The sequence below is a fragment of the Hyperolius riggenbachi genome, chromosome 2 (assembly GCF_040937935.1).
Source record: "Hyperolius riggenbachi isolate aHypRig1 chromosome 2, aHypRig1.pri, whole genome shotgun sequence".
Taxonomy (NCBI): Eukaryota; Metazoa; Chordata; class Amphibia; order Anura; family Hyperoliidae; genus Hyperolius; species Hyperolius riggenbachi.
Genome location: NC_090647.1, coordinates 110,422,070 through 110,448,374, shown reverse-complemented (window position 1 = coordinate 110,448,374; position 26,305 = coordinate 110,422,070). Strand labels below are relative to the sequence as shown.

Here is a 26,305-nt window from a genome sequence, read left to right as displayed (position 1 = left end):
CAGTTTTTCATGTACTATTGACAAATATGCCTCATGATTGAGTACCTACTGGAGAAAGCAATGTCTGAGGATCTGAAGTCATGTTTCATTCGATAAAAACTTATCAGCTCCTTAAAAACGTACAAAAAAACCTTAAAAAAATAAAAACGTTTGTAGTATTGCATGACTGCATTTTAGTTCATGTAATCACAATTCTTATTACAGTGTCAAGGGTCATCTTGTTGTTGTCCTACTCCTATACCAAACAAACACACACGGAAAAGCTATAGTGGCATATCACGTGACGCCGGCCTTTCTGTAGTCTTCTGCAGTCTGCACTAATGTGTAAACCGAGACTACAGCTCCCAGTATGCAGCGCTGCTTTTGCCTTTTGATGACGTAACGGAGCCGCTCTGGTAGGCTGCGGAGCGAGATTTGAAAAGTCGCAGCGGCGCGGGCAGTGAATTGGAGACTTGTTTGTACCGTACGCCGGAGGCTCTACGGGCGGAGAAGAGGGACAGTCTGTTTTCGGTTGTCACAAAACCGCTCCTTTTCTCGCGCTGTGTCTGGTAAATAAAGTTCGCTGACTGGTTTATGTTGTGTGACCGACTTCCACTTGCTGTGTACTGTTTCATCGTCACTGCTAAATTCATTACTTATCATTAATGATCATTACGTAAAGGGTTCAGTCTATCACTCTATTGAAGTTATAGCTATTATGTTATAGTTGAATATATGCTCCTTATGGAGTCTTTGGGTTATCTGACTGAAAGGCAGGCTGTTAGAAAGGGGCTGTGTGGTGGTGTCACCTACATATGTAACTTTTTACTTGATAGTTTATTTCACGATACTGTCTGAGTTGTTGCAGACTAGATAAGATTTTGATCTGACTTAATTTACCATGATCCATGTTTACTGGGGGCTGAATTTGAACCTTGTTTTGATCTCATCCACTTCCAAATGCTAAAATCAAGATGTAAGCTAATTAATTATTGGCTTCTAAATCTTGTTCTTCCAATCATTGTCCAATCAAAATTGGATATGTGTCCAGTATGTAACTAGAAATCCCTGTCCCCCCCCCCCCCCCACTGTAAACAAGACCCTGCTGAACCCTAAGCAAGGACTGTCTGCAAATCTTTGTCTGCAAAACTTAAGGGCTCTTTTCCACTACGGTGTTTGCAATGGCTGAATCGCAAAACCGCAAACCGCTAGTGATTTTTCAAATCGCTATAGTTTGCTTTTAACATAGGAATCGCGGTAGGTCATTTCCACTACCGCGATTCTTTTTTTTTTTTACCTGATCGCGATCGCGTGGCAGAACGATTGACGCGATTTTGCTATGCAGTGCATAGCATAGCAAAATCGCGTTTGCAAACGTTGAAAAATCGCCGTGAAATTTTATGCATCTGCTGAATCGCAATCACTAGCGTTGCGCGCGAACGCTAGTGATTGCTAGTGGAAAAGGGCCCTAAGATTCCCTATCAGTACCCAAGCAGATGCAGGTATTAGAAAATTTGTGCAGACAGCAGAAAGTCTTTTTTTTTTTTTCTCTCCATGCCCTTAGTTGCCAGTCTCTCAGCACAGAGGAAAGAAACTCCTCCCCCCACAGGGCCCTCTGTGGCTTCTGCCCCCCCCCCCCCCCCCTGCGGTTGCATCCCTTGCAGGGTCTATTGTTATGCCCCTGGGAGAATTGCTCACAAACTAAGCTAGCATGGTTGAGGTAAGCCAGCATGAAAGGCCATAGGGTCTACAACTTGCATTCTAATTGTCTGAATAGTATGAGTGTACTGTATTATTTCTGCAACCTGTCTGAAGCCTAGCAGTTAAAGAGGGTGCTGCCCACTCAATCCTGTTGTGTGAATTTCCCTATTCTTTCATTCTGGCTTACCTCAACCATACTAGCTCTTCACAAACTTGATTAGGTACTTATCCGTTAGCCGGGCGCATCCTCTAGGTGGCGACAAAACTCCACCAGAGTTACATCTTTCCCTACTATCCATGTCGGCCTGGAAGGGGAATAGTAATTAGCGCCACCTGCCGGATGCGCCCGGCTAACGGATAAGTACCCTTGATTAAAATAGACTGCGACCAACTGTGCCTGCTGGTAGATTTGGGTGCTGTTTTCTGACAACTGGGTGGTCAGGAAAATGCTTTAGGTGAAGCATTTAGCAAAAAAGGACTAGAAAAAAAAAAACTTGACAACTGAACAATGCAGTAAATTCTGCCATATGTTTGCAGTCAGCGGCATAGCTAAGGAACTTTGGGCAAGTTTTACATGGGTCGTGTTCCACCCCCCCCCCCCCCCCCCTTACCCCAGGAAAGAGGAGGGGAGGGGAACAGTCTGATTGCCACTGCAGTGGCTGGATAGTGACACAGGCGACACGGTTCAAATCTCGGCTCTTCCTGTTCAGTAAGCTAGCACCTATTCAGTAGGAGACCTTGGGCAAAACTCCCTGACACTGCTACTGCCTATAGAGCGCATCCTGGTGGCTGCAGCTCTAGTGCTTTGAGTCTGTTAGGAGAAAAGCGCAATATAAATGTTCTGTGTCTTGTCTCTTCAAGCATGAATAGAAGTGATCATTACCGGCACCATTGTAGAGCTAATACTGTGGTTATAGAGGGCCCTACTGGTCCAAGGGCCCTGGGGCAGTCACAACCTCTGCATCCCCTATTGCTACGCTACTACTAATATCCTATACAATAATCCTCAAGTGTGTCTGTGTCCCCGTCCGTGTGTTTGCGCTACTGCGAATGTGCAGCACGGACAGGAGGAGGACGAGGCTGGGTGGGTGTGTGCGAGGGTGCCTGTCGCACTCTGTTCTGTAATGCCTACAGACTGCTGCTGGTTGGATTTCTCTGACTCTCCTCTAAACACACATCCACTCACCTAGCCACACACTAGCATTCACTTTTTAACAGACAGTTTGGCTTATTATAGAGATGAAGAATGTATTCAGATTCTGGTTACCGTTGCTGGTGTCTGTTTTTGTTTTATACAATTTATGCATCTTGCTTTACTAACGTTCTTTTTCTCCTGTTCCAGGTGAAACCTAAAACACAAATGAAGGCCCTGAAAGGTGCAGATTTTATTAAGCTAACTTCAACAACAGAGTCCGTAGCGAAACTGCAGGCAGATCTCAAGGTGATGATAGAAATATATGGCTTCAACATTTTCAGTGATGAGTACTGTAGTTAGTTTGTAAATGAAACAGCAACTCCACCGAATACTTGCTTTATTTAACTTAACGTTGTTAAAGATTTGGAGCTCTGGCCAGCATTTGTTGGCTGGGGGGGGTTTCTTTCACGTTAAAGGTCACAAGACAGGCAGTGAGGCTCAGTTCCCACTTGCACCAGATCAGCGGGAGTGGACAGTGTAATGTATGCTCCAATGGTCCAGCTGTAGCCCAGGGCAGATGCACTACCCCCATAAGCTATATGGGGGGAATGCATCCGCCTGCCCCGGGATTATCGTGGACTGCACAGAAGTGCAGCCCACTTACTGCAGTGGATCCCACTGATGCATTTCAGAGTGACAAGTGAACGGCTGCTATATTTAAAATAGGAGCTGTTCATTGTCCATTTAGCAATGGGCCAAAGAACGGACAAAAAAAGTCCACTCCGTGCTAAAGTGGTAACAGAGCCTTAGGGAAATCCATCTAGTTCCTGATGTGGCAGTTGAACTTTCCTGGTATTTGAATCAGTCACAGCAACTAGCTTTCAAAATACCTTCAAACTCAAGCCCAGACTTTTATTTTTCCAGTTTTGGATAGAATGGGGAAGGGTTATAACAGATTACTGTGTCCTATGTCTCCATTAGGAGGAAACTGAGCCCATGGTGTTACAATAGAAAAAAGTAAGCAATAGTGAGTTACTTGAAGTAAAGTCAGTGTTCAAGATACGTGGGAGTGGCAGTTGCTTGTATTGCATAATTTTCAGGTTTCCTGTCAAGCAGGAAGGGACAAGTGTCTAGGCCCGTACACACAAACTAGCTTAGAAGTCAGCTGAGGCGGCCAATAACGACCGCCCCTGCTGATAATCTGGTGGATGTACAGCAGCCTTTGACACCTGATGGCGGCCCAGGCAGATCAGTTTGGAGGAGCGACAGCTGATGCTCCATCATCCCTCCCTCTAACACACACACGCACGCGCACACACACACGCGTTATTTTACAAACCGATGCTGTGAACAGTGCTACATAGTTCTTGTTCCTGGAGTGGTGCTTTTAATGCATATATACAAACTTTTCACAAACTGCAAAATCATCAGAATATAAATCAGTGTGCCAAGTCACCCTAATGACATCATTTAGTTTATGGTACTCCCGTAGCACAAAGTGTTCTCTTTGCAACTAACTAGTTTGGAAGGCACGAATTTTGGTCAACCATGTTTGCCCGAAGCCTTTCCATTGAAGTCCGGATTCCTTTGGCCACCCCGTCTGCGTTGCTGCGGCCCATCCCAAGCTCAGCAACCGTGAGCAGAGCTGGTGGGCGGACTGTGGCAACACAGATGAGGGGGTCACAGATCTATGGACGTCTGCAGAGTTTTGGGGTTTTTGGGGAGAGGTTTGGGGTGGAATTTAACAATGGTTATTTCCTGGCGAACTGGTGATTTATATTCCCCTTGATTTGCTGAAGCTACATTAGGGTACTATATGTACTACATTAGGGTACTATATATATTAAAATCATTCAAAATAGAAAAGTACAAACATTTCACTTAAGAATTTTTTTTAAACACCACAAGTAGCAGCAGCAACATTAACATTTACATAAAGATAACAGAACATCAGTTAGCTTCCCAGAAGCGACAAAATCTTAACAGACATCATAATCTTTGAACACGTGACCCCAACAGATTACACATCCCTTACATTATCAAGAGGGTGGTCTGATACCCTTCACAAATGCCCTATAAGCTACCTCTTTCAGGGAAAGGGGAGAGGTTACTTTCCTCTGATATTACTCAAAAGTATTCTATCATGTATTAAAGTTGAATCAGGTAGACCTGGAATGTCTAACCATCCACCCCAAATTTTTTCAAATTTACCTGGGGCTCCCCTGTGTGCATAAATTATCTTTTCTAATTTTATGTGGCTATTATTGCTTATAAAATAATTTCTTTCTTTCAGTCATGTCTGTCAGATGTCCCATGTGACCCATCAAGGCCAGACCAGCTGTCAGATCAGCGGATAGTGTGTGATCGTGTCCTGCGTGCCTGTAACCACTGGACAGCAGAGACTTCTTGCCAAGGCCAGCACTTGGATAGTGTGGTGTTCTTGGCAGAACTTGCAAGTAGGGGTTTATATAATGCAAACCCTCAGCGTTTCCACCTGGAGAAAATTCTGTTTCATCTCCTGAAGAATGCGTCATCGCGGGAATCTTTTCACCAGGCCTGCACCCAGTTATCAGACCTACTTTACATCTTCCTTTGTAAATGCCCTCCTGATGAGCAGAACAGTGGAGACTTTATGGCAGTGAGTAAGAGCAGCTTCCAGTATCTATGGAAAGCTGCAGGGGAGCTGGAGCAGAAGCCGAGCCCACCTCCTTCGAGCCCACCTCCTTCCAACAGAGAGCTTTTTACACTTAGACTTCATGCTCTGCGATTCCTGATGTTGATGGAAAAGTCCAGCTCACATGCTACCTCTAACATTACTGTACCCCGACATACCAAGTGGGCGGTTGCAGCTTTTGACTCTAAAGGAATGGTGTGCAGTCAGCCTGATGCTTGCTTTCTTAGTCAAAGTATTGAGGATCTCTTGATAAAGCCTTTAGTAGAGATGGGACAATTGACTCATCCATGGGGACAGTGTTTAGTGGAGCTCACGTTAGAGAGAATTCGTGTCCTCTGTAAGCACAGCTGTTTTTCCCAAAGTAATTCGATCATACTTCAAGCAGTTGCACGTTTGAAAGAACCTTATCTATGCTGCCAGTCTGGATTAAAGCTTTTAAAGTTCGCCATCGGAATTCAGGAAGCTAAGAAGGAATATGAGATTGGGAAGCATTTGGAGAAACTGGCAGAGGCTGTTGGTGTAGCCTTCTCGAGTGCTGATGGCTGGCAATGCCAGGCTCTGACGGGCTGCTGCCAGTTCACAGTGCTGTGTCTAGAGGGCTATTTCAAGCAAGCTGAAAAGTCACAAGCGCAAGATGCAAACAGTCTTCTCAGTTTGGCAAAGTTCCTGGACATGCATTTTAAACTTCTGGATAAGCAAGTGTCTGTAGTAAGTGTGCTTTTTCCATTTACCGTATGTATTTGTGGAATTTTATTCAACAAATGAAGTCTTTCTTTCCCCTTTATGAACAAAATAATTGCTTTTGTCTGTGTCTGCTTGTTGGGACGAAGCACCTATGTTTGGCACAGGTTTTGGCTATGATTTCGGCTCCTTGGGGTATCTTGTAAATGGCAAGGCTGTGGAGTTGGAATTAGAAGCCATTTTTGGTTTTCTGGAGTCAATAAATGTGTCCAGATTCTTTATACATGTAGATTGTGGGCATATCTGTAGTCTTTTTAGATCCAAACTTTATCAGGTTGGGGTTGTTAAAGAAGCCCAATGATTAGTGTTGGTGCTCAAATTCGGCATAACTAATTTGATACACCCGAGTACTAAAGCGCACCATTTCAGTACCGATTTAGTGGACAGGGTAAAGGGGAGTTCACTACTTGTGCTGCATGGTAGGTTTCGCTTAAAGTGAACCTGAGATAAGTCAAGTAAAGAATTGATACTTACCTGATGCGTCCTCCAGCCCCATGAGCTCTGTTGCCTCCCTTGCCATCCTCCCCATCCACTCCATTAATCTATAAGAGCTCCCAGTAATAGGGCTTCAGTTGCGCCCGTCGGGCCACTCTGCACATGCACGGCCTGCCACTGGGAGCATTCTGCGTATAAGCAGTGCTATCTGCAGAATGTTCCCAGTGATGGGGGCGTGTGGCCAAGCTCCACATGCGCAGAGCAGACTAAAGCCCTATTACCAGGGACCATTACAGAGGAACTGAGCCACCAGGGAGAGAGGCAACAGAGTGCATGGGGCTGGAGTAAAGAATCGATTCTTTACTCATCTCTGGTTCACTTCAAGTGAAATGCACTGTAAAAGTGCAAGTCGTGAACTCCACCTGACCCTGTCTGCTTGTTCGGTACTGAAAAGGTGCTGAAGTGTGGTATGCGCCAGTACAAAATAATCTTGTTATAATAAACTGATATAGTAAACATTTAGGTATAGTAAACTACCTCTTCAAGTGTGAGCAGAAAGTTTTGCAGGACACATGCTGCAAGTCCCGCTCACAAAGGTATCAGAGCCACTCACAGGAAGCAAGTGACTGCCTCTTTTCAGTGATGGCTGCTATTTTTAAGGAGCCATGGATACTGTACCAGCAATTTGTTCAGGTCTATGCCTGCGCAGTAGCACAATGTTATTCATGCATGGATTCCACCCCACACCCCCATGTGCACATGGAGCTTTGTGTTCACACTGCCCAAGTTGCGTTACATGTAACGCTGCACGTTCTTCAGAAAGTGCAGCATACTATAGCGTTACAGCGGCTTAAGCTGCGTTAGACTGTCTGCACATGCTCAGTAATGTTGGGGAGGAGCGGAGAGCGGCCAGGCACATGGCTAATTAATATTCACTGCACGTTATGACGTGCAGTGTTTACTTCCTGGAGCGGCCGCTCTGCGCGGCGATTGGCCTGGCGGGACCACGTGATGCCGCATGCGTCCAAGAGTACGCATCACGGACGCCAGAGTGAGCTGCACAGCGCGGCTCACTCTGACGTCCACATCGAAGAGCACCAGGCGTTGCGTCAGGTGCACGTTATGCGACCTTAACGTGGCACCTAACGCAACGTCTTAGTGTGCAAGTAGCCTAAATAATTGGATTTTATTGGACTGTTTTTAGTGAGTGGACTTAATTTTAGCTCAGAATAGCTAGCTGCTTGATCACTAGTTGTTGGGGGATTACATAACTTGGTGCAAAGTAACTGAAAAATTGTTAAATAAAATCTCCTGTTATGGCAGAGTGCCTTGTACAGCTAGGCCTACTAAGTTATGACTTCCAGTCAGAGGTACTTGAAGAAACACTGTTGTAGCTAATGTTATAGGCTACCGTTTGTTGCATTGTTCACCAGTAGACGTACAATGTGTGGCAACTTGTCTGGAAGGCCATTTTTTATTTCACAAGTAGTTTCTAGGGCCACTGTCAGGTTTCAAATGGTTTGCCTGAGAAGCATTAGTCATTTTCTTTATGTGCTTTTCTCAGATTCCGGTGGATGAGGCTCGACAACTGAAAAATTTGAAACAGCAGCAATTTTGTGGCCTTCAGCAGTTTTTGAATGCAACAAGCTCATTCCTTCAAACTTGCAAGGTATGTTCTTCCATTAGAGCTCAGTCCACCTCAGTTTGCTCTGGGTGTAAACCTGTAATGCTGGGAGTACCCGATGCGTTTTTTCCGCTTGCTTCTCGTTTTTCTTTTTCCATTCACTTCTATGAGAAATCGAGCGGTAAAATGATCTATCGAACCATCCAAATTATCTTTTGAACCATCTACCTGCTGGAAAAAAACGCATGGTGTATTCCCAGCATAAATGTCAAATCTTCGGGTTGTCAGAAGCTTGCACAGGACAGAAGGAAAGCATAGAGAAATGCACCCTGTATGTATTTAGAGTTTAGCCTGTCTAATCCCCCCTCATCTGTGACTAATCACAAGTTGTAATTTGATCTCTCCTGTGTCAGCTGACTGTCATGCAGATAAGCTCATTTGAAAGCACAGAATGTTAACAAGAAGTAGAAACACTGAAGATTAATTGTATAATTTGTATCACCTGTAACAAAGAAATGTTTTTCTTTAAAGGTCATTATGCTGTTGAGTATCTTTTAGAGCAGAGCGAAAGTTCTGAGTTCAGATGTGCTTTAACTACTTTGGCCTCCTGGACGTACTAGCTACGCGCAGGAGGCCATGTGCGCTGCCGCGCGCGGCCATGCTCACTCCGCGGTTCGCTAGCCAGGCAATCAGTGAATCGGGCTATGGTGCCCGATCACTGATTGCTCTCTCCCCCGAGAAAGAACATCAGCTTTGCACGGAAGCTGAGGTTTTTCTGTTCCTATTTCCCCCGATGTCACTCTAAGCGTCCGTGTTGTGCTGAGTGACGTCATTGTAAACAAACTCATGGCTGCCATCCTGTGGCCAATAAGCTAACTGCATGAAAATGCAAAAAAAAAAAAAAAAATAGACCAATATGTACAAAAAATGGGAAAAAATTCATTATTTTTCAGTTTTCGGCCATTATAGTTTTTAAATAATGCATGCTACTGTAATTAAAACCCATGTAATGAATGTATTTGCCCTTTTGTCCCGGTTATAAAACCATTTAAATTATGTCCCTATCACAATGTTTGGCGCCAATATTTTATTTGGATATAAAGGTGCATTTTTTTCAGTTTTGCGTCCATCCCTAATTACAAGCCCATAGTTTATAAAGTAACAGTGTTGTACCCTCCTGACATAAATATTTAAAAAGTTCAGTCCCTAAGGTAACTATTTATGTATTTTTTTTTTATTGTACATTTTTTAATTTTTTTTTTAATTACAAAAAAAATAAAAATTGGGAGTGTGGGAGGTAATGAGTTAATTTTTTGTGTAAAAGTAATTTATTTGTATTTGAAAAATGTTTAGGGTGTAGTTTTACTATTTGGCCACAAGATGGCCACAGTAACTTTTTTGTTTTAATGCGACCTCCAAGCGTCCTTCCGGACTCTTCGAGGAAGTACTTGGAGGCTGGGTAAGTGTTTTTTTTTTCACAATGATCGCGCTGCTCATTGGAGAGCAGCGGATCATTGCGGGGCTTAGATCAACGAACGGGAATGGATTTTCCCGTTCATTGATCTCCGGGCGGGAGCGTGGAAAGTACGGATTTCTCCGTCCCTGGGGGTTAAAGGATGGAAAAAGGGACGGAGAAATTCGTACGGGCGGGGGTAAAGTGGTTAAATATCTATGTAAACATGAAATGTTTCCATTTTTTTTTTTTTATTATAAGCTTGTAAATAGTGATGGATGCAAAACGGAAAAAATGCATTTTTATTTCCAAGTAAAATATTGTCGCCATACATTGTGATAGGGTCATAATTTAAACGGTGTAATAACCGGGAGAAATGGGCACATACAATATGAGAGTTTTAATTATGGAGGCATGTATTATTTTAAAACTATAATGGCCAAAAACTGAGAAATAATGATTTTTTTCCGTTTCTTTCCTTCTTCCTGTTAAAATGCATTTACAGTAAAGTGGCTCTTAGCAAAATGTACCCCCCAAAGAAAGCCTAATTGGTGGCGGAAAAAACGAGATATAGATCAGTTCATTGTGATAAGTAGTGATAAAGTTATAGGCTAATGAATGGGAGGTGAACATTGCTCGGATGCATAAAGTAAAAACGACTGAAGGCTGAAGTGGTTAAAGCAGACCTCAATTCAGAACTTCCCCTCTGCTCTAAAAGATAATCAACAGCATAATAACCTTTAAAGAAAAACCTTTTTTGCTAAAGCTTACAGAACACCTGCAATAAATCTGCAGTGTATCTACTTCCTGCTCTTGTGGAAGCAGACAAAGGGTTAACGTGTTTACATATTAGCTGTGTCTGCCGATGAGTGTCGAATTTCTGTGCTGACACAGCTGAGATCAAAATCACACGTGATTACTTGACGATAATGGGGAATTAGACAGGCTAAACTCTCTAAATACACACAGGGTGCATTTCTCTCTGTTTTTTTCCTTGTGTCCTATGCAAGAGTTCAGGTCTTCTTTATGGCTGTATAAAAGGTTGCATGCAGTTTCCTGGCCTGTTGGTTGTATTTTCTAAACCTTTTTTTCCATTTATCCTTTATTATGCAGCACTTAAATAATGATGAGCTTCATTTGTTGGTGGGTGCTTGTAAAGAAACTGTGTCTAAAATGCTAGCTTTCATCGATGGACTCCCTGAGAAGGACGCTGTAGAGTTTCTCAACATAACCGGTACGACAGATTATTACCAAGTCAAACTCTTGATGTAAAACGGAGTATGAAATGCAGCTATGATGTATAGAGCTTGTATTACTGCTGAAATATTGCAGATGTTGTGAATGGAGATGGCACTGTAGTGGCTATTGGTTTACACAGCTAATAGCCACTATACAGTTTGTATACAGCTTTGTGTGTTGTGCCCTGGTCACATAAGGTCTTCAGTGAAATCCCATTAAAGCTAGATTCTGCTCTGTTCTTTGAGCTCTGACAGTTTGTGAATAAATAAACTGGCAAAAGTATACTACAGCTTGGCACACGTTTCCCATTACTGTCACCCGGCAGGTTTGGGATATGATCCCTCAGGTGACAGTTTGGGGCTAAAGGCTGTACAGACGCAGGCTAGGGATGCGTTCTGTCACCATGGAGGGAGGTGGAGGGGTGGAGTATAGAACATGACGGAGGGGCAGAGCGGGGGAAGAGAACAAGAATGTTGGGTGGGGTGATCTAGCATGCTGTCTCTCTGGTTGCTATACCCGGACCACTGATCTCACACATTAGATTCCTGCCCGAGGCGGTCTCCTCCAACTTTAATCTTAAGCGTGCGTGAATCTTAACAACAAGGCTCATCTGTTTTGAAAGCTTAAATTGCAATGCTGCTGTAGAAATGAGTTGCAAGTTAGAGCTCTCCATGAGATTTAGTTTCAATAAGAGATGCTGGTGTATTCGTCGAACTGGCAATTCACAAAACTTTACAATTTACATATGGATCAACTTGTATGGCATTGTTTTTTTTTAGTAGTTAATACATATACAGTATGTTACTGGGAAAAAAATTCGGATCAATTTATCAGGGGGGTAAAAAATACGGTTTAGGGGTCTGGTTTCCTGTGAGATCCACTTTGTTTAAAGCACACTTGAAGGGAAAGGGATATGGAGGGTGCCATTTTTTTTCCCTTTAAGCAATATCTGTTGCCTGGCTGTCCTGCTGATCCTCTGCCTCTAATACTTTGAGCAAGCATGTAGCAGATCAGGTGTTTCTTATATTGTCAGATCTGACAAGATTAGCTGCATGCTTGTTTATGGTGCAGCCAAATAGATCAGCAGGGCTGCCAAGGCAACTGGTATTGCTTAAAAGGAAATATGGCATCCACCATATACAGTACTTCTTGCTTCAGGTTTTTTTTTTTTTTGAAGGTGGACTGTATTCTTAAACAGAGAAGCTGCAAAAAAAATCCCCTTTTTGCTACAGATTGTTTCATCTCCTCACGGAGTATTGCATTTTTTCTTGACAAAAGCACTCCCTGGAAAGGATCTGTACAAAGATGTCGGCCAGCTTCCCTAATTTTTGGCACTCTTAATTTTGTCAGCTGAGCAACTGCCTTTACAGTAAGCGCTTCTGAAAAATAAATAAAACCCCTCTCCATAAGGAGATGGACCAGTCTAAAACCTGTCAGATTTTTACAAACTACTGTAAGTGAAAGTGTAGTAAAAAGAACATTCCAGTGCATTTTATGCTGGAACAAATGTACATTTCATACTTATGTGTTTTAATTGTTAAAGATTTTTGCAATAGTAGTCCTTTACATTCTTATTGGTTTTATTATCATTCATGCTGTTGTAGTTGGATAGTGCAGTGGCTTCATGTTGTTTTTTGTTTTTGCAGCTTGTTGCGTGCACAACTTGGCCTACTGGTTATATAGCCAAAAGAAGTACGGGGAGGCCTCTGCTATCATGTCTCTGCTTTGTGTGCGTCTTGCAGTGGCTGGTGCTGAAGGAGATCCTGACCTGCCAGTGGAAAGGGTATTTGTTGATTTTTTTTCTGCGCCTCAACTCTTTCAAAAAGCAGCAGACTAAAAATTACTTATCAGCTTTTTGTTTTCTTGTTGTATTTTGGCAGCAAAATGTGTGCTAGCAGCTTAGGTGATCTATGCTAGCCTAGGTCACCCAACCTAATTCAGTAACAGTACAAATGAGTGCAGTACATGTGCAATGATTTTTATACTATAAGCCTATACTAAAAAGCCCGAAGAATTCTTCTTGGCACACCATGTTTCGTTTTTTGTTTTTTGTTTTTTGACGTTGTGCTACTCTGGACAAACTCAAATGTATTTGCTCTTATGAAGGCACGTGGTGTCCGAATAAAATACGTGCGCAATTGTCACTTATGCAACTGTGAACCAAACTTTAACTGACCAATTTAACCAAATTTTAACAAACTTAAACCACTTTCACTTTTTGTTCAGTTAGTAGACCTAATATAAATGGCCAGCCTGTTGTGTGTTTTTTTTTGTTTTTTTTTTTAAGTTCCTTTTTTTTTAATTTCCTTTTAGGTGTCTGAAGACTTAACTGCAAAAGTTGTTTAGGTGATACCTTTAGGCTAGTTACACACCAGGACGTTGCGTTTAGGAGACGTTATAGGGCACATAACGTGCCCCTAACGCAACGCCTGGTGCTGTCTGGTGTGGACGTCTGAGTGAGCCGCGTTGTGCAGCTCACTCTGGCGTCCGTGATGCGTACTCTTGGACGCATGCGGCATCACGTGGTCCCGCCCGGCCAATCGCCGCACAGAGCGGCCGCTCCAGGAAGTAAACACTACACGTCACACTGTGCAGTGAATATTAATTAGCCATGTGCCCGGCCGCTCTCCCCTCCTCCCCAACATGACTGAGCATGTGCAAACAGTCTAACGCGGCTTAGCCGCGTAGAACGCACAGCATGCAGCACTTTGCTGCGTTAATGTAACGCAACGTTGGCAGTGTGAACAGCCCACTTGTGTTACATTGCTGTGCGTTGGGGGAGCGTTACAGGCTGCACTAACGTGCGCCTGTAACGTCCGTGTGCTTAATGACTAAGGGCCTTTTTCCACTAGTGCTGAAATTGGGCCAAATCTGCAGTGTTTCCCAACAGGCAAATTGCATGGGGAAACTCTGCCATAAGGGGTAATGCAGCAACTGTCCGAATCGTTTGCCATAACGATTCAGTTGACATTGCAGCAAGTTTTTGCGAGAGTGGCAGTGAATCCCATATCCGTGCATGGCTTTTGGGATTCGGCTGCGTACTCGCAGAACAGGAAGTGCTGCCGCGCATCTTGTAGGATGCGCAACAGCTAGTGGAAATGTAGCCTAACTGTACAAGATTTCTTTGCAAACTTTCAAAACTTTTAAATTTATTCTTCAGACTTGATACAGAAATGGATCTTAGCCATCCAGTTCTGTATCATGCCTAACGAAGAAACTTAGTTTCAAAAGTTTGTAAAGAAATCTTGTACAGTTAGGAATCCTGTTCAGAACCTCAGAAATCCTTTGCCTCTCCAAACCAGGGAATCCAGATACCAAGTAAAGAACATTTTTGCTGCTTAGTGAACCCTGTTAACCAACATAAATGAAAATGTATTTGAAGTTGAACCGTATTGGCGATTAATGAACAATTTTTTATTTTTTTTTCCGTGGATACTTCTGTACAGCTGCACCGTTACTTCAAGCTGCATGTGGAGAGTTACAGGAAGGCTGGTCACACAGCTCTTGGTCTTGCAGCTGTGACTCTCTGGCTACGAGCCCTTCAAGGTCAAGTCATTCAGCAAATGGCAGAACCAGTTGGGCTGTGGGTCAGAATCAAAGTTGATGGTGCAAAAAAAGATGAAGATCTGAGACTTCAGTAAGTAATAACTTGTAGATGTGCTCTATAAGGCACAGCATTTATATTCGATTTTCCACAACTGATCTACAGTTTATTTGCTTTTATGAACTTTAGAACTCTGAAGGATGGGCTTGCTGATTACTCACTTGACCCGGAGGTGATGGTCTCTCTTCTTGCAGAAGAGCTAAAAGGGTACAAATCTGTCCACGGGGACATGGGGCAGGAGCGTTACAACACTATATGTGACCTGCTCGACCTGTGCGCTGAAAATGGGCAGTTACACCACCGCCGTCCTCCATTCCTGCTGGAACTGGCTCAAGTTTTGTGTTATCATGATTACTCAGGACAGACTGAATGGTAGGTTGGCTTCAAGCTGGTCCATGGAGAGTAATTATTTTAGGGTCTTGCTTTTCAGAACTAATTTATACCCGTTAAGCATGTTTTTAGAGGAGAATAATTGTCTAGAGGTTGTTGTGTGGCTTTCTTTTAGCACCGCTTTGGATGCAGTACAGGATTGCCTCCGACTTCTCGAGTCTGTCATCGAATGTAAAGAGAATCGAGAAAGTTTGCTGGATATAAAAGCTCAGGCACTTCTATGGCAATATATTTGCACTTTGGAAGCCAACATGCGTGAGGTGAGTGGTTAATGTCAATAATTTGCTTTAGTGCAGAGTACACCAGAGTGACTGGGGGAAACCCATACAACCACTAGGAGAACATACAACCTCAATACCAATAGTGTCCTGGCCCAAATGTAAACGGGAGATCCACTGCAAAGCAAGAGTTCTATACACTATGCCACTATGCTGCCCATTATAATTTGTAAATTCCTAGCATGACGAGCATGATTATATGACTGGGCACTGTACTGCCTCTCTGTACACTGTTATCTAGCAGCCTTTAGTAATGAGGCATGGCTGACCTGGAATCCTACATTCTTCCTATTCAGTTTTTTTAGTGGCTGGATAGTGTACTGGTTAAAGAGACACTGAAGCGAAAAAAAAAAATATGATATAATGAATTGGTTGTGTACTATGAATAATTACTAGAAGATTAGCAGCAAAGAAAATATTCTCATACTTTTATTTTCAGGTATATAGTGTTTTTTCTAACATTGCATCATTCTATAATATGTGCACATTACACAACACTCAGCATTCAAAATGATTCTTTCAGAGCAGTCTGTGAAGTAATGACCTCTCCTCTAGCAGAGGAAAAGTAAATAGTCCAGGAACAGTTGAGATAATAAAAGTCAGATAACAGCCCTCTCCACGACTAAAGGCCCATACACAAGTCGGATTTTAGCGAACGACCCGTCGTTTGAACGTTCCGTCGTTCGGACGTTTTCGCGTCAAATCCGACGTGTGTACAGACTATCGTTCGGGTGATAAGACTGGCTACCAATGATCCGCCGGGCGGATCGCTGGTAACCAGTCTTATCACCCGAACGATAGTCTGTACACACGTCGGATTTGACGCGAAAACGTCCGAACGACGGAACGTTCAAACGACGGGTCGTTCGCTAAAATCCGACTTGTGTATGGGCCTTTACTAAGTCGGAGAGCTTAATGGCTTGTTTGCATAGAGATAACAACTAGAGTTTCTCAACTCTTCCTGTACTGGAAACAATTACACTGATGTATCTGATCTTAATGTTTTATTTCTTAGCTGTGCTACACATACAAATCATAATATCATTTTTTTTCCGCTTCAGTGTCTCTTTAAGAGCTCTGCCTCTGATACAGGCGACCTGGGCTTGAATCTCGGCTCTTCCTGTTCGGTAAACCAGCACCTATTAAGTGAGGCGTCCTTGGGCAAGACTCCCTAACACTGCCACTGCCTACTGAGAGCGCCCTTGTGGCTGCAGCTTAAGCGCTTTGATAATACCACTCAGCCCCTACCTTTTAGACCAGACCTAGCACATGTCACATGACTACACTATTTTTTTTTTTTTTTTTTTTTTTAGCTAACCAATTTGAATAAGTTTCTTTGTACTTTCATTCATGTGATTGAGATACATGAGGGGAAAAAAAACAAGTGGAAGGGGGGAGAAGTAATACTTTTATCTGGAGGGGAGTTTTCATACCATGGACATTTCTTGATATGTTCAATAGGGTTTGGAGGAGCAGCGAAGGAAAGAAAAGCTAAACAGCCAGCAAAAGTACACCGGTGTGGATTTTGAACCCAATGATTTGAATTATGAAGACAAGCTTCTTGATGACCAGTCTGCAAGGGATGGCATTTGTTTCACCTTGGCTGGGGAGGAAGGTAAATGTTCAAATATGTTTAAAGGACACCTAATCTGAGAGGCATATGGAGGCTGCCATATTTATGCTCTTATAAACTATTCCAGTTGTCCGGCAGTTGTGCTAATATCTTTGGCTGAAGTAGTACCTGAATCACACACCCAAAACAAGCATACAGCTTGCGACTGAAGTGTCCCAGAGTGCTTCCAAAGACTGGCAGCTCTGTGCTGTGCGTGAGCGTGCAGCGCGGAGCCGCCCATCTTCAGGGTCACTCAGGGACACAAGTGCTTCTGAAGGCCAAGGCAGAAAATTTAAACTGGTAAAGGAGCTGGAACGAGGGGAACGAAAGGACATAGGTAAGTATTTGCCTTTTTTATTTTTAGTCTTCACATTTACTTTAAATCCACTGAGTCTCCTTTCAAAGTTTTCAGGTTTATTTGTACCCCCTATTCATGCTATTTTCCCTGTTCCTTATCTGTTAATGTGGTTAACATCTTGTGCAGAAAAGTGCCATTCCTCTAGGATGAAGGGTAATATCGTGTTTATGGGTGCACAAAAGTGACCAGTGTTCTTATTCTGAATTCCTTTTCCTTCCTAAGGGCCGATGAAAGGACTGGATGAAGCGCTTAATCTGTGGAAGGATATTCTCTCTGGGCCAAACATTCCATCGTTGAATAGTAATGAACAGACAGTTTTCTCCTTGCATCTGTTGGCTTCTCTTTTCCGACTCATGGGCAAGGTGAGTTCAAGTGTGTGTATGTGTGTTCATCCCACAGTTTCATGAAAAGCAACTGTGCACCGTTAAACTGTGTAGGGGGAAAAATATTTATAGAAAACTAATAGTACAAACGACTCTACAACACTTTTGTAAAAGTAGACTACAGTGTTGCCCTTCTCTGGTCCCACTGTGGTTGGGTTTCATGTATGCAAGTCCAGTGATACTGTCTGGTGTCCATAGCCACAACCTAACCTACCTTGCTCTCAGGTTGCCAGTCCCAGATAGCTGTGCTAAAGCCAATCCAGCTTGTAAATCACAGGTTACCATGGTAAAAACCACCAGGATTTAGTGCGAGCGCGTCACTGTTCAGTCAGTAAGTGCATAGTCCAAATTACAATCTGCACATCAATATGGGGCCAGAATCCAATCTACACGTGTAGCAGGACACTCTAATATAGTGCGTTAACCAGAATATAAATCTCCGCCACTGTATACAAATCTATCTTGGTGCAAAGTGATGGTGATCACACACACACACACACACACACACACACTCGTACACACACACACACACTCGTACACACACACACACACACACACACGTGTGCGCGCACGCCTCAACAGATAGAGAAGTATCTCCAGAGGAAGCCGGCGAAACCGGTCGAGGGTACGCATGTGCTGCGTCCCGACCTCCCTGCACCTCTCCACCGTGGACTTGCCTGGTCTTTGACCTTCCATCGAGGCACCCTGCTAAACCTACGGATCCACACTGCTCCCAGCCTTCACCAGTTCCTCCCAACAGCCAGTGCTTGCCAGCTATCAACCTCAGCTCTGAGAGACGTAAGCAGCCCAGCGGGCACTATCTGAAAGTGACTTTCCATACTACATGTGTACTATGCCCTGCATGAGAATTGCATAATGTGACTACACCGCTGGCTGCATAGATGTTTGTGCTGCATTGAACGACTTACACTATTAATTCAGCTGAATCACACTTGAGCTATATACCATTACAATGCTGTGTGTACTTCATCTCCTTGCTTGGGGATCACACAGTGTGCTATTTCACATGGCTGACTGAGAGGTGCTCTCTGCTGCTGTACAATCTGCTGGCTAATAACTTTCTGGCTTACTACTACTGCTTGCTTGATTATGTCATCTACCTGTGGATTGCATATATCTTCTGATGTTTGGAATATACATATATCTGCTGGCTGTAAACTCTTGTGGCTTGCCACTACTGCTTGATTACTAACTGCATGACATCTGGAACTTACATCAGTTACTTATATGGATCACACTGTCCGGTGATGAACTGCATGCTTGGTGCACATTAGAAGAAAACAGTCAATAGACTGGCTGTAGTTACAAGCTGGCTGTTGCTTTCTATAGAGGCTCTCAGCCTATTTACCATCCTGAGCTCAGTTGAATAATCAATGTTTTAGCAGTGAAGCAGATGCATATGCTTCACTGACCATTTTGTGTGGCTGATTTGGGAGTGGGGGGTTGGTGGTCAGTGGCTGTGGGTGAGGGGTGGTCTGTTGGGTGGGGTAGGCAGTGAGGGGGAGGGGGGCACACATTTTTAATGATCATTTTATTGGTACAACTATGATGATTGATAAAGATTTTATATATATTTTTCTATAATTTGTTGAATGTGTTTGTTCAATCGGATCACACCTGCTTGAGTACATCTCACAGTGTTTGGTAACAGACAAGGTTTCAAACTGTGAACAATTCAGCAACTTGATCTTGAAAATGTCAGATGGTCTCAACCTCCAAAAGAAAAATACAGCCAATCATAGTGTACCACAGCGTGTTTAATATGGATAAAAAAGGCATTGCACTCACAAGTCTGGATTATACATCCTCTTTGTATGCCAGTCATCTGGCCCAGGCTCCTGCATCATCCCCACAATTCACCAACAATCTACTGCTCCATATATCCAAAAAGAACAGTCTGTATGTCTCCCAGCAATAAAGTTTAGAATCTGCATGCTCGCTCTAGCTCCATGCTACACTTTTTGTCATCGGGTCTGAATCGTTAATTTAGAGGGTGGAAATTGTCACCAGCTTTTATTTTAGTTAAAATGGCAAATTCATGGGTTCAATTTAGATTGATGCATCGGATTCCTTCAATTCAGTGAATTTAAACAATTACTTTTTATTAAATCTAATACATAAAATCTACAGATATGACATTTATATAAATTGTGATCCTTGTACATTCTAGGGAGGAGGTTTTATGTGCGGGAAGTTTTCATACATTTTTCTTGCAGCCTTTGCAGGCCATACAAAGCTTCCTACTAGTGCGACATCTATGCCGGGGTTTGGGGGACAGCATACGTGAGGCTGGAGCGCTGTGTCAGTTAACAAGACTTCTGCTCTACTTAGAGAATGTGGACTATGCTCAGGTAAGTCTGTCCCTTATTTTTACTTTTGTTTCTTATAGCAGATCCCAGTTTGTTTTGCCTGACTTGTTTATGGGTTGATTTCCTCTTATATGATAAAGCATTTCTTTGTGGATTTTCTCAGTACTGGTTATCTTCTTGACAGAATATGAAGGGACAGCAAGCAATGAAGTTCACAGTAGATAAAATTGTAATGCAGCCTCCTATTTTTTTTTTTTTTTTTTTTAACAAATAGGTTTTATTGAGTTTTCATTTAAAACAACAAAACAAGTACAGCACCATACAATTGTATATACGACATCCCACCCACCCCACCCTTTTGATCCCGTCCCACACAGTCAAGGTGCGCCATCATGTCTTTAACGTGTTCTTTTAATTCTGTACATCGTAATCTATACCCTGTTCTTTAAGATGTTCTATATATGGGATCCAAATACTTTCAAACTTGAGGGCAGAGCACTATTAATTGTTGTGATCCATTCTACCACTGTCAGAGGATCTTGTCTCATCCAGTGGATTATAATAGTTTTCCTCGCATAATAGCATAGAAGATCCCACAATATCATAAGTCTCCTGTTAGGAACTATTTCTCCCTCAATTCCTAGTAGATGTGACTTTGGGTTGATAGTAATAGGTCTTTCAAAGATTTTTTGAAGTAAGGTATTTATTTGTTTCCAGTAGGCCTGTAGATGAGGACACATCCAGACCATATGTATAAAATTTGCAGCATTTTGATCACACCTAGCGCATTTATCTGATCTTCCCGGATACATCCGTGCCGGTCTCATGGGAGTATAGTATATTCTATAAACAAATTTTAGTTGAATAAGCCTATCTTTTACGGAAAGTTCTGCGTCGCCAGCGGCAGGCTGATTAATCAGGAAGCAGCCGCTCGCGCGAGCGGCTGCTTCCTGTCAATTCACGTCGGGGGGCTCCGTGAATAGCCTGCGGGCCGCCGATGGCGGCTCGCAGGCTAAATGTAAACACAAGCGGAAATAATCCGCTTTGTTTACATTGTACGGCGCTGCTGCGCAGCGTAAGGCAGATCGGTGATCCCCGGCCAATCAGCGGCCGGGGATCGCCGCCATGTGACGGGACGTCCTGTCACTGGCTGCACAGGACGGATAGCGTCCTGTGCAGCCCGGATCACCAGGGGGGAAAGGTAGGAGAGGGAGGGGGGGAATTTCGCCGCGGAGGGGGGCTTTGAGGTGCCCCCCCCCCCCGCAACATGCCTGCAGGCAGGAGCGATCAGACCCCCCCCCCTGCACATCATCCCCATAGGGGGGAAAAAAGGGGGGCGATCTGATCGCTCTGCGTGCACCCTGATCTGTGCTGGGGGCTGCAGAGCCCACCCAGCACAGATCACAACAAACAGCGCTGGTCCTTAAAGAGGAACTCCAGTGAAAATAATGTAGTAAAAAAAGTGCTTCATTTTTTACCATAATTATGTATAAATGATTTAGTCAGTGTTTGCTCATTGTAAAATCTTTCCTCTCCCAGATTCACATTCTGACATTTATTACATGGTGACATTGTTACTGTGGGCAGGTTATTTAGCTGTTTCTAGCTGCTCTGTCTGTTAGAGACAGCTAATAACAGCTATTTCCTGTCTCTGAACATTGTTACATTGTGGCAGTTTGCCAGCAGTACCGCGGTATTCAGAGCCTCTTGTGGGAGGGGTTTCAGCACAAAATCAGTCACACAGCGCCCCCTGATGGTCTGTTTGTGAAAATCATTGTCTTTCTCATGTAAAATGGGGTATCAGCTACTGATTGGGAAAAAGTTCAATTCTTGGTTGGAGTTTCTCTTTAAGGGGGGGTAAAGAGTGGGTCCTCAAGTGGTTAAAGAAAAAAAAATATTTTTGTTACAGCTTACAGACCTGCAATAAATCTGCGGCCTCTAATTCCTGCTGTCATGGGAGCAGACAAAGGATTAACATCCTGTGTTTACATATTAGCTGTGCCTGCCAAGGACTGCCAAATATCTGCACTGAGGCAGCTGAGAGATCAAATTACACTTCTGACTACTTGAATATGGGGGGGATAGACCGGCTCTTCTCTCTAAAAACACACCGGATGCATTTCTCTCACTTTTTTCCTTGTGTTGTGTGCAAGAGTTTAGGTCCACTTTAATAAAACATATGTTAAGATTTGCAGTAATTAGCATTGCACAATGTCTTGTGAATTGCAAGTCTGTACACTTTGCAATAAATATTATTCACATTCTTCAAGGCAGAACCCAAATGACCAGGTGCATAAGCGTGCAAGGATGTATGTGTGTTCATGAACTGGACATCCACTTGCAACCAACACCACTCTTTGATGCAATTTTGTACTTTTGAAAAACAAAGCAAATAATTGTAAAAGAGCGGTGCAAGTGGATTTCCAATAAATATTGAAATATCTCACAGGCTTGGCTCATCTTGTTCCGTTCCTATTCGTTTCCAATGTTATTGGAGACAGCTGTCCAAAGCACATCCTTTCACTATGAGCACATATCACCTGACACTACCCATTTACTACCTCACAGCAGCACTACAACTACCGTAAGCTGGTTTTTTCCAATGCTGTAGGCAACAGTCTTTGAGCAGTACTTATTTTTATCAACAATCCATCTGACTTTCATGAGACAGCCTGATTTTACTGATGCTTGAAAGACGGGAAACAAAAACCGAGAGCCAAATCTGGTGTAGTATGTTTGATCAATATGGGAAAAAATGTAATTGAGAATATACTCACAAGGTAGGTGAGTAGGAGGTAGGAGAACACAGTTCTAGGTCATTCAAGAGCTAGAGGCGCTCTAGCTCTTGAATGACCTAGAACTGTGTTCTCCTACCTCAAATTGCCTGATGAAGCGGGATGTGTGCCTGTGAAACGCGTTGCACTATATTTGGAGACCAATAAATATCTTGTTTGTATTAATTACGGCTTGGATTTAGCCTGGTCATTGTTGTGAGGGTAGTGGATCCACCCACCCCCTCCTTTTAAACGGATTTTAACTTATCCTGTTTTGGCGCCTCTATTTCACCAGTTTTATTGATTTTACTAATGGTTTTGTTTTTAGAAAGGCCTCTTATGGGAGCTGTGCTCTGCCTTGCTCCTTGGTCTGTATGGTAAAAGTGGGCACATGATTGAATGTTACTATTGCACTCACCTTCCAACTCTCTTCATTGTAACTTTTGACATAAGAGCAGTCATGCTGTACTTTAAGCTAATAGGATATCAGTCAATTCTCTGGCACACCACAATAACAATATATTCTTTCTGTTTGTGAGCTTTATTATGGTCAAAGCTTGATATGTCTCTTTTTTTTTTTTTTTTTTTTTTTTTTTACTTTCCACAGGTCACTCTCCAAGAGGCAGAAGCAGCTCTACAGCATGCAGAGAACACCAGTGATCATTATGCGCTGGCTGAACGATCCTGTCAACTGCTACGCAGCAGGCTGTGTCGAATCAGTAATCAGGTAATGGATGACCATTGGACATTAATTATTGTTCATTTAAACCTGAAGCAAAAAACTTATATAATTGTTTTTGTAGTATGTATACAGTAATTAGAACATTAGTAGCAAAGAAGAGTCTCACAGGGGCGTAACAATAGACTCTGCAAGGGATGCAGGGGGGGCCCAAAATCCGTAGGGGAGAAGTTTTGTTTTCCCTGTCCTGGGAGACTGACAACTAAGGGCACAGAGAAAAAAAGCTTTCTGCTCTCTGCACAATTGATCTAATGACTGCAAAACACATTCAGGTGGGCACTAGCCAATTGAATAACATTGGTTCTCAGTTTACCTGTGCAGAAAGCGGGGGGGGGGGGGGAAGGGACCCCATCCAAAGTTTAGTAGGGGGGGCCAGTGATTTCTAGTTACGCCCCTGAAGTCTCATATTTTTATTTACAGTTTTTAGCTTTTAACACACTGAAGCCAGTTTAAAAACGGCTTTTTACCTTTTATTTATGTTCGGCATGTTTGCCCCTGTTAAAACGCACACTATCCCGCGGCAGAACAAGGGGTCTTTGCCCCCCAAATTCCCTGGGGCACACTGCGGGGAGCACTTCCGTGAGAGGCAGAGTTTTTGGCTGTAGCTCTGCCTCTACACGCGTCTATCAGCGCTGATTGCCGCCTCTCCCCACCCCTCTGTCTTCCTTCACTGAGAGGGGCTGGGGAGAGGCGGAGATCCGCTGCTGATTGATGTGCATGTAGGCAGAGCTGCAGCCGAAAGCTCTGCCTCCCTGGGCAGCAAAATCCACGACCAAGAAAGTCGTGGATTTTGCATAGGGGATTTGGGGGGTAAAGACCCCTCTTCTGTTGCGGGATAGCAACATTTCAACAGGGGCAAACATGTCTCACATAAAAGGTAAAAAGCAGTTTTTAAACTGGCTTCAGTGTTTCTTTAAGCTATGAAGCAAAGCAGGGGGGGGAGGGCATAGTCGAGGGACTCAGATGTCCATATGGGGCTGTAGGAAGCCCAGGTGCTGATCTGTTTGGCTGCAGTAGTGTCTGAATCACACCAGAAACAAGCATGCAGCTAGTCTTGTCAGATCTGACAATGTCAAACACCTGATCTGCTGCATGCTTGTCCAGGGTCTATGGTTAAAAGTATTAGAGGCAGAGGATCAGCAGGATAGCCAGGCAACTGGTATAGCTTAAAAGTAAATGAATATGACAGCCTCATATCCCTCTTACTTCAGTTGCCATTTAAGTCTTTTTAGATACAGTTAAGTATAATAAAACTTTAAAGCCCAACTACTGCAAAACTAAATTTTAGGGTTGGATATTTTGGAAAAGGGTTAGGCCTCGTTCACATCTAGCTAGCGCAGATGGCCGTGCGATCCGAACGCAACGCATACAATCGCACACCATCTGCCCGCTGCAGATCCCATCCATTGACAGTGATAAGATCAGCTCTGCGCTTCCAGGCAAAATGCAGGCAGCAGTACGCAAGCGCTTCCCAGCGCATCGTACTGCTGCGCAGCACAGTAGATGTGAACGGTAGAAGGGCTGTCTATGCCCTTCTGCCATTCCTGCATTTCAGCACATCATATGCGCTTCCTTATTCGCACGGAAGCGCGTATGATATGAACAAGGCCTTACACCTTTTGGCCTTTTTGCTGATTTATATCCACACTTGGATGATTTATCTAAGTTCTTGTCCTGATAGGAAGTTGGTAAATCTCTACAGCAGATAGCCTTTTATAGATTTGGGAAGTTAGAGCCATCAGGAAATTAACATCATGGAGGCAAAGACAGGAAGTGAGCAAAACCTAATGTGACAGTACAGGCATATAAATTGTTGTCCTTGCCTTTTCTGTAACTAAAGCCTGCTACAACCTTAGATTGTGATTGGCCAGTCACTGGCCAATTTTACCAACTCCATGTAGTATGAAAGACAACTGATTTTTAATTTTATGAAGAGATAGGTTTAGGTGAATCCTCATATTACATGAAGGTTTTGGCCAATCAAAGTTGGCTGTGTGTGCACATCCAAAGGATAGGCTGGAACTTCCTTTAATTGCGATGGGACTATTGAACATAAGGATATGGCTTTACAGATACAGTGACCATTACAATAAATGTGTGTGTATATATTGCTATTTTGCAGGTTAAGAAGGGAGTGGAGCTTCTCACAAATTTGCTTCAGCACCCATCACTCCAGAAGTCATCAAAAGCCTGGTACTTGTTGAAGGTTCAAGTCTTGCAGGAGCTCTCCATGTATCTCAGGCTTCCTCCAAAGCTTCTGCTTCCAGATCTTTACAAGCAACTCTGTGCCCCGGGTAAACTCCTGTCTTGTGTGACTTCACTCTTCCTCACAACATGTCTAGAAATTTACCAGTTTACATTTTTGTTTTTTATGATCATATGACCATTTTTAATGGCATGTCCCCTGGAAGGCTTCTAAAACTGAAAGGTTTTTCAGTCTGACACCCCCTAGGACTGCACACTCCAGTGCCCTGAAGGAAACCTGAGACAAAAAAGGCATTAACACTTCTCCTATAAAGGTTAGCATTGCCTTCTTGGTCTTCTTGTGAATCAGTCCTGGAGCTCCATGCCCTGTGGCTTCTGGTGTGTAGCCCCACCCCCTGCAGAACAACACCATGGTATTTTCTCAAGAAAATAATTTTTCAGCAGGGGGTTGGGGCTACATGCCAGAAGCCCACGGACATGGAGCTCCAGGACTGATTCACAAGAAGACTACCTGGCAGGCTATTAGTATTTATGTAGTGCCGACATCTTCCACATAACTGTATACAGTCTTCTCACTTAACTGTTCCTCAGAGGTGCTCACAATCTAATTCCTACCATAGGCATGGGTCCATCATAGTCTAGGGACCATTT

The 26,305-nt window shown here is 43.3% G+C and overlaps 1 protein-coding gene across 2 annotated transcripts in view; it reads left to right on the top strand.

The window, feature by feature from the left end:
* Positions 1-410: 410 nt before the first annotated feature.
* The window catches only part of ESPL1 (extra spindle pole bodies like 1, separase), a 55,643-nt gene continuing 29,748 nt past the window's right edge, over positions 411-26,305 (top strand). The window contains exons 1-14 of one of the 2 annotated variants that reach the window (XM_068267196.1): positions 411-548; positions 3,023-3,121; positions 5,109-6,197; positions 8,230-8,334; positions 10,856-10,976; positions 12,628-12,764; positions 14,428-14,618; positions 14,715-14,957; positions 15,091-15,235; positions 16,715-16,868; positions 17,446-17,585; positions 19,844-19,978; positions 23,318-23,437; positions 25,572-25,743. In XM_068267196.1, the coding sequence (XP_068123297.1) occupies positions 3,041-3,121; positions 5,109-6,197; positions 8,230-8,334; positions 10,856-10,976; positions 12,628-12,764; positions 14,428-14,618; positions 14,715-14,957; positions 15,091-15,235; positions 16,715-16,868; positions 17,446-17,585; positions 19,844-19,978; positions 23,318-23,437; positions 25,572-25,743 (2,833 nt within the window). In that variant the 5' untranslated portion in view covers positions 411-548; positions 3,023-3,040. The other variant, XM_068267197.1, reaches the window with a different exon arrangement.